Below are 23,389 nucleotides of genomic sequence, written 5' to 3'. Positions count from 1 at the left end.
ACCAGCAAGTCTCCAGCTCTAATCCCATGCAACCCCATGACACCGCTGTATGTTTTGGGACAGATTTTAGCCTAATATTAAAAAATAGCTGTAAACATGACCAAATTTCACCTCTGCGGGGTCTAAGAGGGGTGTGTGCGGTCCTGAAAAATGGCAATAGCAGATGGAGAGAGAGCAAATTCACCAGAAAATTTGGCAGGAGGGGCAGATGGGGCCTTCCTCCCCTGCTGGACCAGCACCTCGGGAGCGGGGGGCAGCGCTTGCCCCTCATCCTGGGGGGGCCACGGGGGGCTCCCCCCTCTAAAAACACCCCAAACCCCGCAGGGGGAAGGCAGAGCCCACCATGGCGAGGGGCGCCTGACAGGGCTCCCGCTTCCTCGGCCAAGCACCTCAAGCCCGAGGTCCCTGTGGGCTCTGGAGGGCGGGCAGCCCCTCAGGGCGGCCGCTTCCAGCGGCTGCCCACAGCCCTTCCCTCAGCCTCAGCCAGCCCCGGCGGCCCTGAGGGGAGGGAGCGCCGCCACCTCTCCCCTCCCCAGCACCGCGGCGGGACGGCGGCCCCTCACAGGCCGCTCCGCACGGGGCAGAGCTGCCCTCCGGTCCCGGTCCCATCCCCGGTCCCGTCCCCGCAGCCGGGCGCTGCTGCCGCCACCGAAGGCGCTCCCCGGGGCGGGGAGGGGAAGGGAAGGGCAGCGCCGGGAGGCGGCACCGCTCTCCCACCTGCCCCCCGGCGGCGGCGGCGCCGAGGTTCGCGATGAGGCGGCCGCGGGGAGCAGCCGGAGGAGTTTGTTCGCCGCCTGGCCCCGGCTTCCTGATGCTCTGAGCCGGAGTCTGTCTCCTCCTCTCCCCGGGCTCGCACCCGGGCTGGATGCTCCCGTTCGCTCCTCGCCTCGCCGCTCCGCTCGCCAGCCGCCTCCTCGCCAGCCATGGAGCCGTCCGCAGCCGCCCTGGACAGCACCCCGGACCCCGCCATCGTGCAGCCCCCCGGGAGCAGCCCGTCGCTGCCCCCCCGGGAGCAGCAGCAGCAGCAGCAGCACCAGCAGGAGCAGCTGCGGATCGGGGAGAGCGGGCAGTTCAGCGAGGGGCTGGAGGACCGAGGTGAGCGCCCGGCGTCCCTCACCCCGCACCCGCCTTCCCCCGGGGCAGCCTACCTCCGGCCCCGGCCGCCCGACGCCCACCCCCGGCAGTTTTTTATTTTTAATTTTTTCTCCTCCGTCTTCCCCTGCAGCCCCCTGACGGCCGCAGCCCTACCTCCTCACGCCTCCACAGCAGCCCTTCCCACCCCTGTCAGCCCCACACCGGCTCTGCCCGGACCCTGCGGGCACTCCCTTATAACACCCCTCTCCCCGAACCTTTCCCTTTTCGTTTCCCAGCTTTCAAATCTCCTCACAAACTCCAGTAGGGGCTGCTCCCACCGAAAACTTGCCTGCCTGCCGGGGCAGCGGGCGCACATGGCGCCGCCGGGCTCCTGTCAGCGGGGCCCCGGGCGGCCAGGTCAGTCAGGGCCCTCCCTTAGTCCCCGTCCCCTGACTGGTATTTTATTCTTTACCGAAGTACCTGACCAGGGGTGGAAAGCTGCCTGCTTCCCAGCCGTGTTAGCCTCAAACACGTTAATTTTTGGATGTCTGTTGGCGGTGTGCAAGGCACTCGGCTTACCTGCTGCCCGGCTGGGAATACAGGCAGCTGCCATTTTAACCCTCCGCCTTGCCCCGGCCTCCATAACGTCTCCAGGCTCCTGTTCCACACAATTTGTCTCCATTTTTTAATTCACGTGTTGGGTTTTCCTTAGTATCTCTGTTCCATTTTGTCCCATTTCTCTCTCTTTTTTTTTTCTTTGCGCATCCCAAAGTCCCTTTTGTGTTCCCAGTCTTCACCCCATCCTACATGTAACCCCTGTATCCCCTGGTCTCTCTCTGGCTTTCCAAACTCCTGTGCTTGCTTGCTTATCCTAGCCATGAAATAGAGATATACCGAGGAAGAGCAATCACCATCTTCCCTGCACGCTTTCGGTCACGTTGGGACTGGGGACGACCCTTTTCCCACGGGTGCCCTTACTGTCACAGCCAATGGCAGGTGGCAGGCAAATCGACTGAGGGCAATTTGAGGCTTCAGTTCTGTTTTAAGCAGTAGGAATCAGAAATTTTGGTTAGGGTTCAAACGTGGAAGTTAGCAGAATTTTCCATTTGTGCCCAGTATGACAGAGCTAAAGATGAAAGCTGGGCGTTTTGGTACTAAGGGTAGTTCTGAAAAGAGAGAGAGTGCGATGTACCTAACCTTTCTTTCTAGGAGGGAGAAGAGACTAAAGCTGCTGATTATTTCTTTCTTTGCATTCACACTTTCAATGGCCCTCGTGGTAGCTTTTTCTCGTAGTCCTTCATAGGAAAGTCACCAATTCCATCTCCCAGCTTAATTCCCAGTCATCATAGAGGATATTCTGGTCTGCTTTTTGCAGGTTGTCCCCATTGGAATTGTTACAGTCTGTCCTTTTAGATTGTACTTTTTCTTATGCTCTTTTCCTATGAATCATAGCTGATCCAGTTATAGAGATGATACTTCCATGTTTGCTAAAAATAAAAAATAACCTCAAATTTTAGAAGAAGATATTTGCTCTTTAAGATCTAGACCCAAATTCAGTGGTATATTTTTTTTTTTTGATGGGGTCCTTAAATTGACATCTTACGTGAACAATTTTTCTATTTGCCTTATCTCTTTCACAAATTCTAACTTGACATTTTAAAATGATCCTTTAGCCAAATAGAAAAGTACTTCTGGTAAGCCAGCATATGGTAAAGAATATCCTAGAATCACTTCACAAATATGCCAAGCTTGTGTTCTGCAACTGTTAGGCAGGTTTTTTTTCTTCTGAATTTTTTTTGGAAGAAAATCAGCTAATATATGAAGGTACTAAAAGATAAAGTAAAAATCCAGTGGATTTAACCAGCTCATCATCACTTCTTTAATGTAGGGTTATCTATGTGTTAAATAAATAATTGGCAGTAAAATTATTCAGTATGTTAACATCAGGGTGGAGGAATTTTATCAGTAGATACTAGCTTTTCATTTTTGTTGCAATGCAGGTTATACTGAAAGTATCGTTCAGCCTGCCTCCAATAGATGCTTAAAATTTGTTTTCTTATGGTCAGAGGCAAAAAGTGGAGGTTTACCATGTGAATCGTGTTGTTGTGTGTAAATTAATGAGCAGGTGTTGATTCTCAATAATTTCCATGCTATGGGTTTGGTAGTCATGTGAATGAGTTTGTATTTTTGTGTGCTATCCCTTGGGACACTCCTGAGAAAAATACGATCTTTTCAGGGAAGAGAATTTTAATTACAGAAAATATTACTTTAGGAAGGAAGGGATCATATCTGATAGCTAGAATATGCCAGCCATTTTGAAAGAGAGAGGGAGAAAGAGAAAGACACACACACACGCACGGCAGAAGTGGCTCAGTTTTATAAGGATTGCAGTCTCTGTCATACTGGACACGTGCTTGACATGTGAATACTAATTGGCAGTGCTTTGCTAGCTCTGGGGCTTATTATTCACTTCTCAACTTAATTAGGATATTATTTGATTTGTAATTATCAGCTGTATATGTTGGTCTTCCCAGGTAATAGTGAGCAGTAGCCATGAATTATAGGATGTCTTTAAAGAAAGAACCAGGTGAAGGATGTTTCTTATTCTGTTTTGTGTTTATTTCATGTTTGAAGTCTTGAGAATCAAAATTGGCTAAGGAAACCTACTTTGCTTTATATTCCAGCAAGATTAGGGCCTTAATTTAAAATGTCTGTACTGGGGAGGGGGCAAGAAGGGGGAATTACAAAAACATGAGATTTTTTCTGTATGGTTTTATTAGTAGAAGTTAATCCTTTATTTCAAAATCTGTTGTTATTGACCTCATATCAGATAGCAATTAAACTGTGGATTGTTATGTGTACTGTCAGAAGATAGGTGAAACGTTGCAAAAAATACGTATTCCTTCACACAAATGAAGGCAGGCTAAGTGAGAAATGGCAGTGCAGTGCTGTAGGTAAAGGACTCAGACCTTTCTGAGTTGTCATCTGGTAATTTTCAAGTGTTAGACAAAGAATTTGCGTATTAAGACACAGACATTGTTTTCTGTTGGGCCTAGTAATTCTCTTGTGCGCGAGTTTGCGAATTCTTTTTCATTCATGAAGAGGGCAGAGTGTAACACCGAAGGGAGGAAATATTTGAAGTTGTCTGAAAACACAGCATTAATTTAAATTCTCCCAGTGTCTTTCTGAACTCTCTAATAGAGAAACTCTCTGCTTTCCACGCAAAGTAATTGACGGGAAAAAGCGTAAGGCATTTTTCCAAGAGAAGACGAATTCCACCAACTATTCTGGGATTAGAATTCTGACAGGCTCGAAGTGGCAGAATAAAATCTGGTGGCTCAAACTGCTACCACCCCTGGATGCCTACCCTGCTGCTGACACATTGCTGCCCCTGGGGCAGAGATGTCTGATTCACTTCTGCGTTGATTCCAAAATCACTGCAGTGTTGAGCCAGCGCATTACAGCCAGTTGAAGTTAATATCTGCTAGCATTAATAAACTGGGCTAAGCGTGGTGTGGGTTCAGGAGTACGCTCATAACCAGATCAGGTGTCCCTACCTCCAGGGTTGCAGTAGCCATCAGAAAGGTTGGAGATAAAACTGGGGGAGGTGAGGACAGTGACAGCTTCAGCTGTTAGGTTTTAATCTGCTGCTTTGTCTGCCAGCACTCCTCTTCCCTACCCTTTGCCTAAGACATTGGACTGGCTACTGAAAGATTTCACTATTTCTACACACATTTTGACAACATTTCTACACACAGCGACCTAGTTCTGCACACTGTGGTCAGGCAAGTCCCTCTGAAAAGGGATCATCACCTGAGAAGGACCACCCACAATTTCTGGAGTAATTCATTAAGAAAGTTAAAAGTCATCAGGCCTTCTGTCACCAGCTAAGCAGATTTGAGTTGGAACTTGCTGGTGAAAAAAATGTATCTGCATGTTTCAAATTAAATGAATATCATATGCAGAAAAGAATCTGGATGGGATAAACAAATGGCAAATATGTTTAATTATGAACGCATCAGAAAAGTGGCTTAAGACTCAGACTGAGAGAACAAAAACCAAAGAATGTATTTTTAACTTGGGTTCTTTTCTGCAATTTAAGACGAGTGGACAAAAGATCTGCACAAATTGAAAGCATCAAAGAAGAGAGAAAGCAGTCCTGTTCCGTTTTGTTAGCAGACCTTTGCGCTGATTAGAGTAAGGCCCGAATTGTTCTTCAGACAGTTCCTGGTGCAGCTTCTAGCCGGGGATGTATTCTTACCTTTGGGGAAGGACATTACGCTTCAAGAGTTCTTTTCAACTGTGCTAGCTTTGATTCTAAAGTGTGCCTGCTTCTACTTTGATGCTCAACATGTGCAGTGTATTCCCGTGCATCGGTAGGTTATTTCTCAGAGGCTGGCGGACACAAGTTTTTCTCCTATGTTAATTATGTTCAGGATCCTGAATTGCAGAAATGGTTTTTGATCTCAGTGAGTGTAGGACGGGGCTCTTCCTTGTGTAGATGTATAGGTGGAAAACACAAGTGATGTGAATTTCTGTTAACTGCCGCACAATCGCAGTGCTCTTGTAAGTGGCTGAGGTGTGGGCCTTACCTTCCGTGTGGAATCAAACCAGCTTGTGTGTGTTGTGCTTGCTTACTCATACATTTCTGATGGCTTTATTCACCTAACCACGATAACCTTGCTAATGTGAGGAGGATTTGATTCTGTATTGATTCGATATGTAATATAGAATGTAAATATGCGATCTAGGTCTGAACTAACACAGCTGTGTTTTTAAAAAGAGCAATGTATTGTTCATATCCTCTTTGCTTATTGCTTATCAGGTTTACTAGAAAGCAGTACAAGGCTAAAACCTCATGAAGCTCAAAGCTACAGAAAGAAGGCATTGTGGGTTTCCTGGGTCTCCATTATTGTCACACTGGCTCTTGCAGTGGCTGCTTTCAGTGAGTATTGGGAATATTTTAAATCTTCACACCTCTTTCTTTTTTTTTTTCCTTCTTTTTTTCCTCCTTTATTCTGTTGGATTCTCAGAATTTCTCAGAATCTTTGTGGAAGCTTTCTCATGTTTTTTCTTTGCAACTGCTAAAAAGGTTTCTCTCTAGACTGCCTGTGTCTGCATGGTGCTTATAAATTAGTAAAACTGTTGTTTTTTTTCTGCAGAGAATAGGGTTGTTGAAGGTTGGAGAAAGAAACAGGAGGTGTTGATTCCTGTTAACATTTATGCATGTGGAACTGTTCGTTTTACAGAATAGCGTAAAAAAATCATTATGGAGTGGATTGCCTTTAACCAAAGAGGTCAAATATGACAAGTCTTAATCCACCTGGGATTCATAGTTGGAACACTATAATAAACAATAGTGAATTATAAGGGGGAAATATGTCATTTTTCTTACACTAGCAGATAACCTAACACCATGTTAATGTGAAAGAGAAATACCAGCCTGTTTTTAAGCCAGCGTTTTTCCGTAAGTTTCAAGACATTTGTCTATTTTACCTCTACACAAAGAATTTGAAAAACAAACAAAAAAACCTCTATTTGGAAAAGTGAAATATATTTCTTTTATTTCAAAGCAGGAAAAAATGCCGCCTTGTGTAAATAAAGATATATTTCAGTTCAGTGCAAAATCTTAAACCACCAGCATTCTTAACGTAGTCAGTTGAGGAACACTACATTCTCATAAGGACAAAAAGAAATGTGGAGTCTGGATCAAAATCTTTGCAATGGCACATTGTTTGTTTAAAAGAGGAAAAAGCAAGAATTATTGCATGTATATGTTTGTATAAGCAAAAGGAAAGCTCTGTCTAGGAAACAAGGCATCTAAGATGTTTAAAAACATCATTCTTCAGCTTGAAAAAGACACTTGCATTTTTTTTGGAAGCTGCAGCAGCATGTGTTTTATTATTCTAATCTGCAGTGTTCGACCTGCTGCTGGAAGTTGGTGTCAGCTCCCAGGAGAGATTATTAGAATCTGACCAAATGGTCTCTGAAACCCAAAATACATTACTTGGAGCAGTTTTTATGGAAACATTGGTACAACAGCTTGATTCAAAAAGCAGAGAAAAGAACAGGAACACTTAAAAGCAGAGTCTAACACTAAAGAATTTGAGCATTAACAAGAAAGCAGGGCATCAGAGTTTCCATTTTGTTCTGCTTCATGAAAATGCAGTAGTCTGTCTTTTGTACTGCAGCAACATAAAACTGTGTTTTAGAATAAATTTAATTCATTTCCTATTAACAATATAATTTTAGGAAATATTGAGACATAGCTTTATTGTATTTTAAACTTATGTCAGATTTATAAGATATAAGTACAAAAACAGCAGTTAAACCACCCTATTTCTTTTAAAAGGGTCTCTTTTAAAATTTTGTAGTTTTGTTAGGTTATCTGCTAGCTTTTTTTTTTCTTTTTTTTTTTTCTCCTTATTAGTGGCATTCTGGTAGTGTTTAGAAATCCTAACAACAACAACAAAAGGCAGATACAGTAGTCCCTGCCTGCATGTATATTGTGACTCAGGTGGAAAGGATGGTCACTGAAAGACTGAAATCAGCTATGTTTATGGAATTTTTCCTCTTGGCCTGAAGGGGTTAAATTTATGAAGAACAAAAGAGGAAGCAGCACACATACATATTCAATTTGTAGGGGATCTCTTAATAAACAATTGACAGTTAACTTCAGTGCCACTGAAGTATTGTCAGGGCTTTTGGTATGCTTAATATTAAAACTTTTTAATCTTTGAGGAAAATGCAGTGCTTCTAGAATCATTTTGCTCCCCCATGTAATTTTGCAGTTGTGTTCAGTTTATTGTCTCACATCTCTTTTGCTGTCCTTTTAGCAGGTTTTTCTAGCCAATCTGTGATCTGAGAGACACGTCAGGTTCCCAGAGTTTGCTGCCTGTTTTATATAAATGACTGGTTGTCACCCTGGGGTGTCTGACACTGCCAATTCTTTGCAAACACCTGCTATTTAAAGTATCCTGTTTCCTTTTTACCTCTTGTCTGTAATGGTAAGGTGTTAGCAACATGGCCGTGATGTTCAGTGAGAAATGGGAACCTGCTGTGGTAATTGTCAGGCTACACTGACGTACTCTCACTACTCTTTCTGATTTCCTCATAAGGTCTTTATGCAAATTTCTGGCTTATACTCTTACAGGCCTCAAAATCCTTTCTTCTGAATGTATGTTACAATGCTGCTTTGCAGCTGCGCTGGATATGGTAAAGATACTGGGCCAGGGAATTGGCATTGCTTGGTAACCGCAGTTGAAGGAATGGGGCACCTGGAGGACAGGAAAAGTACTAATGAAAGTGATACTTGTTGCACGGACTGTGTGCAGAGTGGGGAGGTGGTTCCCAAGCCTCCTTGTCCAACCAAGGATATGTAACTAGACTTCCTTCCCTTTTTTTTATGGCCTGTTCTGTCACTTGTGTGCTGCAGCTTGATTATGTCCAGCTTTTCAAAGACCAAAGTTGCTTCCCAAGCTATTTTTTGCAGCATTAGAGTATGTTGGAATGGCTGCTCTTCACTGGTGTGAGACGTTTCCTTCCAGTGGGATTACAGTGCCCCAGCTGAACCCTGATCTTTTGCTTGGTAATACTGAAAGAGACTGGTAAATCTCAAGTTGATCTGAATGCATAAAGAAGTTCCTTATTTAGGTAATGATCCGTGGCACTTGAGGCTAGAGCTGCGCTGAACTTTATGTGTTAGTCTTATTGTTAAAAAGGACATCTGGTCAAACTTTCTGGAAAGATCCATTCTTTCTTACTGTCAGGTATTTAATATGCTTAATTTTACTGCAGAAACGCTGTGCTCTTAAAAGACCTTTTGGCAGCTTGAGCTGCTGTCTGTAAATACCACTTCCTGTCTGCAGAAGCACTGTGCGGTAATCGTCGTGGTCTCCCTAGCTCTGGGTGCTGTTGAAGGCATTGCTTGTCAGCACATGGTTGCACAAGGCTTCTATAAAGTCTTTATAGACTTCACTTTGTAAAATCCTTGATGTTAGCAGAGCCCTATGGTGCTGTTTCAGTGGCTGTAAGTTAGGCTTGCTTAGGATCAGCTCTTTGTATTCTGACATTTGTGGGTTTTGTGCAACACATCTATATTCAGATACTAAGCAATGCCTGACAGATAAGTTAATTTCCCTTTTCCTTTCTATATTGCCTGAAACATGCATGCTTGTAGAGTTCTCATCAAGAGTGTATTTTCATTTTTGTAAAAACATAGTCATAAACTGAGACTGGGCATGATGAAAGTTACTAAAATCAGCATTAGGTTGCTGCTCAGCACCCCAAGTAAGTACTGGAATAATCACGTTAACATAATTCTTTCTTTCTGCTTCACAATAATACAAGAAAAGAATCATAGCATAGTAAAACATTTCTGTAATATATGTACGTGTAGTATAATGGTGTGATCTAAATCATTTTGTAATAACAACGATAACTTCTCCTTCCTGTAGCTGCAGTGTTGTAGGTTCATCGTGAGCCTCGTTTCATTGTCATAATAGAGGATGAGGGATTATTACAGGTGGAATGGAACTTTTGTGTTTTGCAACCCATTGTTCTTAGTTTCTTGACATTTATGTTACTAAAACCTAATTCTGAAAAAAATACAAATACATCTTTTGTTGTTATAGTTTATTTTCTACCCAACGAGCTAATCTCTGATCATATTACCAAAGCAGAAAACAAACTCATTCTGCCTGGTACTTCTTGTCCTGTTTAGACTTGTGATTCACAGAACGCGTTCTGTTCATTCATCTTTTTGATTTGATTAGCTAAAATTGTTTCATAATGAATTGAGTGGTCATATCAATATGTCAGAACAACACATAGACCAAATTCTGTGCTGCAAGCTCTCTTTGTAGCCAGAGATTAATTCAGATTGTATGTCAGCTTTGTAAAGGGCAGTGGTCAAGGTGGGACTTGAGTCCCAGTGTGGTGAGAGCATGCCTGAATAGGCTCTGCATATTAACGTACCACGGGAAAAGTTGACACAGGGCTATTTGCAAAATGCTGGGGAAATAGCAGTAGGTTGTGGAATCTGTCCCGAGTGCTTGATGGACTACTTGTTTTAGACCACTGTAGATACACTTGAGGGTTGAGCTTTGTAGAAATAACTGAAAACTTTAGTGCAAGTGATATGTTTATGATTTGAAGTTTTACCCTGGTAACTGTTTAGCCTGGTGTAATAAATATGCACTGTTATTTTGAGAAGGTGAATTCTATTAATTTGTTTAGTGTTTCAGTTGCAAACTTGGTAGCTATAATTCTGTAAGTGGAAGTATTTTATAGAATTAACTATTGGTCCATGGATAAGACATTGCAAGAAAATGCAGAGAAACTGATGTTCTGATTTTGTATGCAAAATCATTTGTGTTTAAACATGAATTCCTGAAAAATTCTTTATTAAAGCAAACTTTCACATACTGGGATTAGAGAGGCATTTTGTTTGAAGTGGAGGGAAAATGAAGTTTTAGGATAGAGCTTGCTCTCAGACAGGAGGTTCATGCTAACTTAGACTCTACAGACATTCAAATGCCAAGAGACCTTAGAAAGTCTGGATCCAGGTTCACTTTCCTCATTCAAATGACTAAACTGAGCCAGAAAATCTTGTTTTGGCTAGCTGTAGGACATGGATGCTGATTCTTCTCCCCTATTACACTACTCCAGTGCAGTTCAAATGGAGTTACATGGGACAAACACTGAGCAAGTGAAGATGTTGTCCTCTGGATGCTTGGATGTGGAGATATTGATGTCATCTGTCACTCCTCATCTCAGGCATACTACACATACAACTGAGTTGGGGAATGACTGTATTAATTTATTAATGAATATATAATTTTCCCAGTGATCCATTCCTATTGTTGCTTGAAAAATTAAATATATGCAGACTTTGCCTCGTTTGCACAATACTTAGTATACCCTGGGCGCAGCTGTGAATAATACTACTAATAATGAATGTAGCTGAAGGCTCATGATTCTGGGCCTCTTTACTTTGGATATCCAATTCAACAGTCTTTAAAGGTCATTGAATTTCAGAAAAATGCCAGGCATTCAGAACTCAGGTTGGTTTAAGAGCATCTCAGCTGGGCACCTAAACAGAATTCTCCAGGATCAGACCACATGGAAAGTCTTGGTCTTTGTGTTTTCTCTTCTGGGAGCTATAAAGCATTGCATTTCTCAGTCCTAAAAATCTGAATGTTGTTTTTTTCTTTTTTTTTTTTTTTCCAGCAGAACATTTGTTGTGTGTATTCAGAAAGTTCCATTTTAAGTCACAATGCCACGCGGAAACTTAAAATGAAGTAAAGGCTAAGTACAAAATAGAACCGCTGTGTGATAGTATGCAGATCCCTCATTTTGCATACTTCTCAGGGCATTTAATTACATCATTTACAAAAAGACAGCTGCTTCAGGGTTGTAGTCTCACAGAAGCGTTAATGAAATACAGGATTTAAATTCCCAAGGTAGAATTCTGATATTGGTGACATTTGTGCAGCCCTATTGTCCTCCTTATGACTGTATCACTACAGTTGAAAACAGAGCTTGGCCTTATATCATATTATACCTAAGATCTAAAGGACAAAAACCAAATTGCCTGTGCAGCACTGGCAGAAGAGAGTCTTGTATAGGTCAGTCTGTACTTAGTAACGGCAAAATACAATTTTCATTCACTGAAAATGAAATGAAAAGCCAGTAAGGGCCTGTCTTTTTTTAGGCATACAAAACTCTAAGTGACTTTCTTGGTAGGAGAAAATAGCATATGGGTGTCAAGTTCAAGACTGATGACTGCTGAACAGAAGTATGGGTCTAAAATCTGCAGTGCTTCACACGTCATGAAATCTTTTACTGAGCTGACGGGCTGAATGATGACAGAAGTCTGTGAAATCTAGAGTAGCATAGAGACAGTAGATGATCTGTATCTATATATTTAAACAGTAAAGAAAAGTTAAAAATCGTTGCTGTGGTGGAAGTTTATTAAAACAACTGAATTCATTTTTAAATGCTGACCTTTAAAATATGAGAGCCTGTTGTATTTTTGTATTATAATACTGAAGCTTAACCATTCCTTGATCTATATGGTGATTCCTTCCTGATGAGAGAAGGTGATCCCAAAGAATTTTGAAATTAAAATCAGGTGGTGATATTGAGGGAAAGCTAGCACTATAACATCATTTCTTATAGAATAGAAATCCTCAGGTATGTTAAATCTAAGGTATGTAGTGTAAAAGTCATAATCACAATTCTGTTCCTTATCCTTTTATTTTTCCTTGATGAGATTCAGAGTTTTGTTGTGCAAGACTCTGAAGTAAGTCTGGGCAATATCTGGTCCTGTAAGAACTATAATAGTTATTAACATCTATTATATTATATAAAGCTTATACCATACAAAATACCTTTATATATAATATACATATTCTAATATTTATTATTCCCTTATATTCCCTATATAATATTCCCTTCTAGTACCTAAAGGAGGCCTGTGGGAAAGCAGGAGAGGGACTCTTTGTCAGGGAGTGTAGTGATAGGACAAGGAATAATGGTTTTAAACTGAAAAAGGGTAGATTTAGGTTAGATATTTGGAAGAGATTATTTACTGTGATGGTTGTGAGGCCCTGGACCAGGTTGCCCAGAGAAGCTGTGACTGCTCCATCACTGGAAGTGTTCAAGGCCAGGCTGGATGGGGCTGTGCGCAACCTGGGCTGGTGGGAGGCATCCCTGCCTATGGCAGGGGTTGGAACTGGATGGGCTTTAAGGCCCCTTCCAACCCAAACCATTCTGTGATTCTATATTTTTATATAATATTGTGAATATATTTTTATATTGTGAAATTGAAATTCAGCCCTGAGTTCTGCTGTCGGAGTTCTGCTGGGTTTCCATTACAGGCAGCTTTGTGTTTGATGATTCAGAGTTTCCAATTAGGTGAATGCAGCTGGGTGGCAAGGTACAACGTACAGATGAGTAAGGTAAACAACAAGGCAGTGGTAAGTAATTGGGCTGGTGTCGGGCATCCTGCTCATAGCCCTCAGAGAATTATTCTGTGCTGTTAGAGGTAGGTGTAGATGGAGACTGTTTTGTGTATGGGAAGGGATTAACTGAATGCTTAATGGGGTGGGTTGTAGGCTCATCAGTTGGTGAAGGCTGGCCAGTGTGGGAATGATGTGCCCTACAGCCATCCCTAGCCTGCAGCAGAAGAAAAAAGTAGACAAAAATATTTAGAAAAAATATTTACAAAAATATTTAGAAAAAGAATGGATATTAGGTTTATTGCATGTGATCAGTATTAACCATTGTATATAAAAACCTCTTTGACTTTTTTTTTTTTTGTGTGTAAAATGTAGTTTAAACGATCCTCTAGTACAAGTCTGAATTGCTGCTCTGGCTTTTTTTCGGCACATCACGTAGACAAGTGGTTATATACCTGCCCTTGAAGAAACATGCCTGCAGTCTTAAAAGTCAAATGTATTTTCAATCAATCGATGTAGTATCGGTTCCCCACAGTAGTAACTCGGTTATCACACACTTAGGCATTGTGCAAGGGCATGAATGTGTTAGCAGACTGCTTTATGAACGCCTGATGTACCGGCAGAACTTGCTTTTCATAAATCATGAGGATTCTTCTCTGCCCCCCTCAATTAAAAACCTGCTTTGCTTATTGACAATGACGACTCTTTGTCAATGTAACTCTTTGTATCTGGAACTGAAAATCAAGAGTAATGAAAGAAAACAGGTGTTTAATATTCATTGTGCGTTATCACTTCATTGTTTGATGTCTGTGAGGTTGTAAGTCACTACTGAGGTATGACAAACTGCTTGGGCAGCAGGGAAAGGGATGAGTAGCATGGCTTTCTTTTCTTTAGGATTTCTTTACTTCTGCCAGAAATTTTTAAAAAAGAGATATTTTAACTTGGTAGACTACAAAACGTAAAACTTGTACAGGATTTGAACTGTTAAATAACAACTGGTTTGCTTTACTGGGGAGGTTGGTAGCGCGTGGTGTTTACTTCTTGGCACCCGCTCGCTGGGATTTTTCAGTAGGTGTTTGAGGTCCTTTTGCTGAAGGTCTGGAGCCTGTTAGATTTTAATACTTTTCAGGACAGATTTTCATTTCCAGATGACTCACCTCATTTTGATATGCCTGCACTGTAGGAGGAGCTTAATACCAGTGAAATAATCACATAAATAATGTCTGCTGCTTTACAATGCAGCGTCGCTCCCAGCAGCTCTATTTACCACGTCCCGGCAGAAACCCCGCGGGCTGGCTGACAAACGTGCTTCCAGTGCCAGCACTGGGGGGAAATGGGTGCCTCGGGTGGGCTGGGTGGTGGTGGTGGAGAAACTTGCTTATAGCAAAGGGTGGTGTGCCCCTCCTGGGGTTAATTACCCAGGATTAAGTTCAGGACACTTTTTTTTTCTGAAAATACCAGCAAGAGCATAAAACTAATGTCCGAGGTACTCCTGTTTGTTACCTGCTATGACACTTTTTAAGGAAAGGCAAGTTAATACTAATCTTGTGAAAAATCCACTTTGATAAATTAATCTAGTATTTCATTTGAAAAAAAACCACCAAACCTATTATTTATCATTGTAGGTGATAAACTGTAATTGAGCCCCACTATGCTCTGTTAAACTGCTGGGCTATTTCAGTGTAGTAGTAGATGCATTTCTGGCACGTTGCAAACAATCCATGTGTGGTTTGATCCAACTATTGTCATACCTTATAGAAAATGTTACACAAACATTACCCTAAAATAAAAATAGGCAAAAATACACTTTTTTTCTCTTCCATTGAGGTAATATTGCTTTGAGGGGTAAGGGTCTACAGTTCTGATCTCTGTTTTACATTCCCAGATTTTGATGGCCTGTCAAGCAACTGCAGTGTCAGTTGGTCAAATAGCTCAGGTTGAAAGCTGGATAGACTTTGATGCTTTGCATTAAAAGGGCAGTACTACTGGGTCAAATTAGTTTTTTTCAAATAAGGATTATCTTAAATCTTCAGTAAAGATTGAAGCCTAATGTCTGGAGATAAGGTAAGGCAAGATAACTTTTATTAAAACACTAACCTTCATTTGCAAATTAGCATTCTCTGGGGAAAAAAAAAAGCATAAAGGGCTCCTGTGTATCTCTTCTGACTTTCCTGTACGACCTGTTACCGTCTTGTTTTCTCTGCACGTGCAGAAAAAGGGAAAGAAATGCTCAACTTTGGAGTGAGAAGAAGCTGATTAGTCAGTGCTAAGTCAAAGAAGAGTGACCAGAAATAACCAGCTGGTATTTTGCTAGACATAAAAACTGCAGAGGAAGGGGGATAGTCTGACAAGTAACATAAAAATAGTTAGTCAAGAGGCACAGTGCCTTCCAGGAACTGCTGCAAAATAACTGGCTTTTGGTACCTGCATCACAAACTCTGCCTTTCTGGAGAGATCTCTGGGCCATTTTCAAGCTAGGTGCAATGCTGAGAACGTGAGTAAGACCTACTGCAGAACTGGATCCTCAGCTGAATCCTAAATGAAGTTTTCTCATCAGGTCTGAAGTCTCTGTATCTTCTGCTGTTAAAGATTATGCATCAGGGAACTGTTACGTATAATGTATCTTTTCAGTATGTCAAGGTGAAGGAAATGTAACTTTCAGTACATTGTCCTCAGATCACATTTTTTAAAGAAATGTATCAGTGACCAAAAGATAACAGTATTTCCCCAGGCTCTGAAAAGGAATACTCTCAAATTTTAGAGCCAAGATCTGTTATCAGTCAGTGGGAGATTTAATAGGGTGCAAATGCAGCCTGCATTTTCAGCTAGGATCTGTAGCTGGGCGAAATAAAAGTAGCTCCTTGAGTTCCTGCTCTGGTAGGCCTGATAGACAGCTTTGGTTGAGATGGAATGGAAATACTGAAGTCCAAATTAGAAAGGAGTTACTCAGAAGTAGTATTTTGTGGAAATTGCCTCTTTTACTGTGATTGAAAGAAAGATTCGTGATCCTGCCGTGGTACGAATACACTCTCAAAGCAATGAATGGCTTCGGATATTTAATAGCAGGTTGGTGCTTGGCGCAGTAAAATTCACATTTAGTGTAAATGGAGTTAGTCACAGAAAAGCGTTTCTAACTGATCCATGGAAAACATCGGGCAGAGCCGAGTAACCAGCATCAGGCCTGACTAGCGCTAGGGAAGCCAGTGGCAAAACTGCTAGTGATTTCGGTGGTGAAAGTGGTGGTTCCTAACTCCGTGGCTAATGATTGGCGGGGTAGAAGATCGCTTCCTAACTGCTTGGCTGAGGAGTCACGAGCAAACTGCTAAGCAGCACGGGCAGCCCGTACTATCAGGGTTTGATGTTGATCCGTTTGTATGTGCGTAAGTGCATGCTGCTGGGGATACAGGAAGGCAGACCAAAGGCATCGGTCTCAGCTTGTTCTGTAAGCCAGTGAGCGAGGGCTGGATGTAGCCTGCAGGACCGCTGTCTGCCTCCCCACTTGACAGACCCCGCTGTTAACATATAGCAGGCTATAATGCCTAACTGTGTGGAACCAATCGTACCCAAAAGGGCCCATTCACTTGTTCTTCTTTGTGGCACATTAGAAACTGATAATAAACTGCGCATCCTTTTTACTTAGCATGACTTGGTATTTCTGTGTGTAATTAACTGCAACAGGAGAAGGAGAGATTATTTAACAATCTTCTCGCTAGACGTGAAAAAATAGGACAGCAAATTAATTTTTATAGATTGTTAGTTAAAGAGGTAAAATTCATTATGTCCCTTTTACTGTGTGAGTTCAGATTGCATGAAGACCTTTGTTACTGCTGGTGCGTGTGGTTTTACAAATAAAAAAATCTGCTTTTGAGATGTGGGCAGCAAAATGATCCAATCTGGTGATTTTTGAATCCTGGTGAATGCTCGGGTGAACAGTACTCAAAGGGAGTTTCCCTGCCATTCTCCCACCAAAGGATGCTCGTTGGGTTATCATATGTACATTTCCCTGCTGAGAAGCATCTGGCGGATGAAAATAAGGCTTGGATTTAAGGAATAATGTGGCAAGTAATGTTTAATGGCTTACGGGATCTTTGAGCTTAAAATCTCCTAAATATAATTTACAGGGGCAGATCTTCAGATGGAGAAAATACGCATAGATTTGACTTGCATGGCTTTATGTCAGTCTGAAATAGATAAGCATCCAACACTAAAACGTATGGCAAATGATAGGATGAACTTATTTTAGGTGACGTATTTTCAAACTTATTTATCCTTCTGGCATTTTCTTGTTCTTTTAGTGGTTAGACTTGCTTTTCATCCTTTATTTTTTGGTGAGAGAATATTTGCTTAAGACAGCCCGCTTAAACTTCCACAAGTGTTTTTAAAGGCTGAGGAAGAAAGGTGAATTAACACTAACTCAGATCCTGCCGGGTTCACAGGGATTTGGCCGAGATTTTGCTTCAGGGACTATTCTGATTCTGGTCATAGCCCAGGCTTTCTTCGTAGCCTTGGGAAAATGATTTTGCTGCTGTAAGCTTCTTCTCCATCTGCACACATCAGGTTTTGATCCATAAAAAAGTAAATGAATTTTCTGCCCCAAACCGGAGTGTTGTGCTGTATAGTAGTTGACGTGTTTATGTGCATCGTGAGTCTTCTATAGTGAAAACTGGCTCTGAATTTTGTATTTTGAGCTCTGGGCAGGCATTGCAGGCTTTTTTGTCTCAGCCCTGGACCTACTGATTTGTGGGATATTTCAAAGTGACAGAATTTGTTAGGCTGCAGTGGTTTAGATGTATGTGACTCGCACGCAGGGCAGCCACCACACAGCTGAGCGAAGTTTTTATGGAGAAGCGCGTGGTTTTGCCCCAAACTTGGAGAGGGATCACACTGCTATTAGAGCTGCCTGATGTGTTCAGAGCGTAAAACTTGTTGTTGGCGTCGTTTCCAGCGTTTGTGGCTGCTGAGCAGTTTGTCACCAGCAACAGTGAATGTTACGCCTGATCCGCTGGAGCTGTGTGCTGCTGCCAGGAGGGAAGCGTTGCTTGATAAAAATCCCGCTGTTCATTAAGGCACCTGGACTTGGAGAACAGAGAGGGGAAAGTGTGAATTTCTGATGTGCGCCAAGGCTGGCTAGCTAGAGAGAAGTGCAAGAATATGAGACAGCATGTGAAAATCGCTGTACCAAACTATTTACTTAGGGGCTTGGACTTTCTATCTCTGCCTCTCCCCTAGCTTTGTTAGACAGTAGAGAGATGTAAGTCTTATTAATATGACTTTTTTAGTGCTGGGAGAACTGCGTTTCTTCTGTCGCTCTCATTACTAGTTTTGTAACAGTTTTAATTAGTCAGATAGATTTTTGGAAAGAACTTTTTACGACTTAAACCTGCTAACAAATGAGTACTGTAGAGAAATAAAGGAAGATGGGAGAATGCTGGGAAATACTTGCCTTGAATTCTGTGTGTACAAAGTTTTTGACAGCAAGGAAGAGATCTGATAGAGGTTGGCAGCTTAAAAACTTCTTAAGTCTCTCTGAGCAGCAAGTAAGGTGCCTTTAGTCCATTGACAGGAACGCATTAGTGAGGCCTTGAATATTTACTTCCAGGAAATAACTTTTTTTTTTTAAACTCTGTTTGACCTGATGTTCTGTGTAACTTGTCTTTTCAGCACAAGTCTGACGTTACTCTTTTGCAGGGCTGTGCTATGTTTGCTACTTTTACTTTTTTGGGTGAGAAAAAACTGAGCCTGAAGACAGGGAGGCTTTTGTAGGAAAACTCCGCAGTTCAAAAGTGAGGTTTGAAAACTGCATCGAAAGTGCGGTTGGATTCCGCGAGGTAACAAAATGGTTTGTCCTTTATTCTTTCTTCATTTTTTTTTCTCCAGGAGTTGAACAGGCATTTTTAAGAGGCATTTGGATAATGCTCTTAATGATCTGTTTTAACTTTGTGTCAGCCCTGGAGTGGTGGGATGGTTGGACTTGGTGGTCTTTGTAGGTCCTCTCCTACTGCTACTCTTCTATTTCTTTCAGAGTTTGGCTGGCTCAGGTGTGCCCTGGTAGAACTAAGTCAGCTGTATCTTTCACAGAGGGTGTGGACTTAACTGCATTTGCTGCTGCAGGAATCTGCTGATAGTTTGTTACTGAGCTGTGAGTATTTTTCAGGGCTTGATACAGAGATGTGAAACTGGAGTCTGATGGGTCAGACTAGTTGAGTCGTGTAGGTCCCGGAAGGTTGCTGTGGTGGAGAAGGATTTGTCCCGGGTCCAAGGGGTTGAAAAACTAAGCAAGGATGTTTCTGAAGACTACGGAGGTCTATCAGCGTGAACATTCATGCTGTCAACCAGAATGGTGTTCCTGACTGGTTTTCCTACGTGGCTGAAAGTTTGTATTTGCCTTTTTTGAGAATGTAGAGGATGGCCATGCCCTGCCATCTTCGGACTTTCTGCACATGAAGTTTTACTCTGTATTTCCTGCTGGTATGCTTAGAGTTTGTTGTGAAATAGATGCTATTTTGCAATGACAGTTGGGCACGCTGAAATTTAGTGGAGTTAGTGATGAGTTGTTCTTGCTATGTACTGTATGTATTTTCTAAATAGACTTACTGCTGCAATGCAGCTTTCTGCTGAGTGGGAAAAAAAAACCCTTGCTAAATTTTCATCTTACAAAAAGCAAGCCAAAATTATGTGCAAAATTCTGTAGTATAGGGAAAAAAGGTTTCCTAAATATGGTGCTGATTTAAAAGAAAACAAAAGAAAGCACCCCCAAAATTGTGGTGAATTTGTTTTAAATTAAAGTCAGAAAATGCTTATCACTAATGACATAAATTTTTTGTGTTCTGATGCAGTTCACTTATTGAGCATACAGGATGTATGTTTCCTTGATATTGCTTTCTTTTTTGAGCCTGTTATACTTGTCATTTCAGTGCCTGGTGGGGAGAGGAGCTTCAGGTAGATGGCTTGAACCACCTACAAAAGAATTACTGTCTGGTCTAGTCAGTGCACAGGAGAGTATTGCAGCCTCAGGTGGCGTAGGAAGTGTTTGAAAATGTTGATGGGAATTAGGGAAGACGTATGGAGGAATTCTTAAGGAAAGAATATTAAATACTAACAGGGAATCTACTGTGTCTGCAGGTCAGCATTGAGAAGGTTTCCCTGTCTTGGGTGTCACACGTTTGTGGCTGTCAAGTCTTTGTATCAGACTGCTTACAGAGCGGCCTTCACAGCACCTTCACCGTTCTCGTGCTCTGTGTCCCTGGAATGAGAAAAGCCAGAGTCTTGTCTGATCACCTGGGCAGGCGACTTGAGTGCTTTTAAAGATGGGAGGTTTCTGATTTTTGCTTTTCCCCAGGGGACTTCTGTAATCTTGGTATTACTGATATATTACACAGCTTCGAGCGTGATCAGCCTCAAAACTGTGAATGGTAGGTGGACCTGCAGATTTCCATGGCATTCCCATCATTCAAGAGAGCAGGCATGCTTTCAGCTGGAAAGGAAGGCTGGAACCCAGCTATGGCTATGCTAAACTGAGGTGGAATTGGACTCGTCAGTGGATTATCCTGATGACGACCCACCGAACTCGGCTGCATACCACTTTACAAAGAGGGTAGTGATAGCAGAGGGCACACAGGAAAACAGATTGCATGACTGTGTTGCAAAGAAGCTGCAGGACTGATAAATTGGTTGGACAATCTAACGTATAAATATAAGCATGCAGATACTGTGAATTAGAGCAGGAGCACAAACTGGTACCTTGCTAAGTACAGTGTGATAAGGAATTAAGTTGTGTGGATGCAGTGTTTCTCAAAATGCAGTCTCAGTTTCAGACAAACTAAGTTCTCCAGCAAGCTGGGACAGCAAGGGGTCAGGGGTTATAGAACCAGGCCTACGCTCCTTTGTGCTACATGCTGCTTGGCAGAGTGAGCAAGGTTGCTTATAGCTGATAGTGATACAAAACTGATTTAATTCAAAAAGAGAGTGTCCCATGCTGTCCGTTTTTGAAACACTCGCATATCTTAGGAGAAAAGGAGCTTTTGAAGGTAAAGAATTGTATTTGCTGATTCTTGTCATGTTCACCTATGTCTTTTTTTTTTTTTTTTAGAGTTTCTCATGCAAGTATAAATAGGTCATTTATCAGAAGTAGTGGACACATGAAGACCTGACCTTTGCTCGTAATGAATCTATTTAACTATCATCCAAGTGATGTATTTCACAGTCAACTGTAGTTTAGAAGTGATATTACCTGAGTTTTACAGCCAGTTTCACAGCCACTTGTATTTTGAAAAGCAGCAGATTTGATCCTCAATTTGAATGTGTCCATCTCTGGGGGCGAGATAGGAATGAATGCACATGGTGTGTTTTTCCTTTCACAGTGACCTAGGCTTCACATTTGGAACAAGGTGAATGTGCAAAAAGTATCAGTTACTACTATATAGTGCAAGAACACCTTTTAGACCTAAGCATTTACAGTCTTGTTTTCCACACTCTAACTTTTTGTGTGCACATACAACGATTACACTAGGAGGTTAGGTAAGAAGCATGGAAATTAATGAAATGTATCCCATTAATGATGATGCATAGCTCTTACACTCATAGTAATGCATCGCCCTTGATTTCACTTGTGTGACTTTAATCAGAATTGATCTAGACTTTCATACCCTATGGCATGTGTCTTGTGATACAGAAAAAAATTGAGATAAGGAGAGTCAACGTCCTGGGTCAGCAGAAGATGTTAATAAAGGGGCTCTGTTTGGGAGGTACTTGGTATTCATTATCTTCACTGCAATCAAAAAAAGTTCTTTGACGTAGGGGGAGGTCAATAGCTGAGAAGATTTGACTTTGTAAAAAGAAAGCACAAAATACAAAGAATAAAAAAGTACATAAAAGAATGATTTAGGTTACGTTTTCCAATTCACTGTTACCTAGTTGTGACATAAAATGAAACCGATAAGCATACAAGGTAAGCCATGCAATATGCCCGCAGTACTACAGCTGTTTGCAAAGAGCAGCCTAATGAACCTAGGAATCAGTTTACTTCAAAGAAAGACATTTTCAGTCTGAAGATATTGCCAGGGAGCACTTGTTCATGCTTCCAAGATAGGATTTTGACTGAAGCAATCAAGGTCTGTAAACCCTACTACCGCAGTTTAAGAAATCACTAAACTGTCCTTAAATGTCTCCTGAGTGCCTTTGCCTCTAGCTTTGTTTGCTACCTTAGAAAGTCCAGATTTGTTTTAATATAAGTTATTTATTTTAGCTTTAGGCAAATGATAGGCTCCAGAAAATCTGTATTCAGTTTCCAGTTCTGATGCTGTAACTCCATTTTTCTGTCACTACGTTGCACTTGGATTTTGAAGGCTGCACCCAGGTCTAGACATTTTAATTTAAGATAAAGAATTAGAAGGGAATTAGAGATGAGAAATTTGAATGACAGATGTAATTATTTGTTTTGTTTTCACTGAGATTATTCACATCCTCTTCATACACTTAGTAGGATCGTGGTCTTGGGCTTTGAGTTCTGCAGAGATCTGTTTCTAAGTGTTGGTATAGTATAGAATACAGTGCAGGAGTCTACCACTTTTTGATAAAAGTGACAGTGGTGGTATAGTGATAGAAATCACAGAAATACAAAATAAGGTACTTAGGACTTTGAAAGAGGTTCTAATGTGGCTGCATATGGTTTTGATTCTCTTTTCTTAGCTCTACCTATTAAAAAAAAAAAAAGTCAAGATCATTTTGAATTCTGATCGTCTCTTTTTAATCTTCAGTTCTTCCTTCTGTGGTTGGATGGGAGAAGATCAAAATTTCATGCTCCCGTGCCACCTACAGGTGTGTAGCACTGGGGAGTTTGAGGTGGGGATGAGAACCCTCAGTGAGATTCACGGTGTTCAACTCAGAGTGGAAGAACAAAACCTAACCCTTCCCGTCCCACACCTGTATTTAACAGTGCTTTCTGTCTCTGTTGCCTCATCTGTTCCCATGCTTATTTTAGGAGGAATCTAATGGCCACTTAGAAAAACATTGTTTTCTTGTTTCTTGCTCTCTGGAAGGACAAAGGCTTAGAGCAAAGAGGGATTGTACATTAGTACAGAAGCAATTCTATTGTGTTACAGCATCTGGAAGCAAGGGTATTAAAAGTCACCGAAACACAAATTCTAACTCCAAAATTCAAGTGAATTCATGTGGCTTAAAATGGGCTGTGAGTTTAGGGAATGTCTAAAAATTAAATTTATATTAATTTTTCATTGGAGTGCTAATGAGAGAATGGAATGCTGTCTGTGAGGCAGTGAGGAATGTTGAGAAAACGATGAGAAAAATAGCCTCTGACTTTAGTTTCTGTGATTTTAAGTGCAATTTTAAGCCTG

The 23,389-nt window shown here is 41.5% G+C and overlaps 1 protein-coding gene across 2 annotated transcripts in view; it reads left to right on the top strand.

The window, feature by feature from the left end:
- The first annotated feature begins 719 nt into the window (after positions 1–719).
- The window catches only part of TMEM163 (transmembrane protein 163), a 95,309-nt gene continuing 72,639 nt past the window's right edge, over positions 720–23,389 (top strand). The window contains exons 1-2 of one of the 2 annotated variants that reach the window (XM_035556089.1): positions 720–1,095; positions 5,900–6,019. In XM_035556089.1, the coding sequence (XP_035411982.1) occupies positions 924–1,095; positions 5,900–6,019 (292 nt within the window). In that variant the 5' untranslated portion in view covers positions 720–923. The remainder of the gene's footprint in view (positions 1,096–5,899; positions 6,020–23,389) is intronic. The other variant, XM_035556090.2, reaches the window with a different exon arrangement.

The sequence above is a fragment of the Cygnus atratus genome, chromosome 6, assembly GCF_013377495.2.
Source record: "Cygnus atratus isolate AKBS03 ecotype Queensland, Australia chromosome 6, CAtr_DNAZoo_HiC_assembly, whole genome shotgun sequence".
In the NCBI taxonomy this organism is placed as follows: domain Eukaryota; kingdom Metazoa; phylum Chordata; class Aves; order Anseriformes; family Anatidae; genus Cygnus; species Cygnus atratus.
The sequence above is the reverse complement of the archived record's forward strand: the minus strand, read 5'-3'. Positions and strand labels throughout refer to the sequence as shown.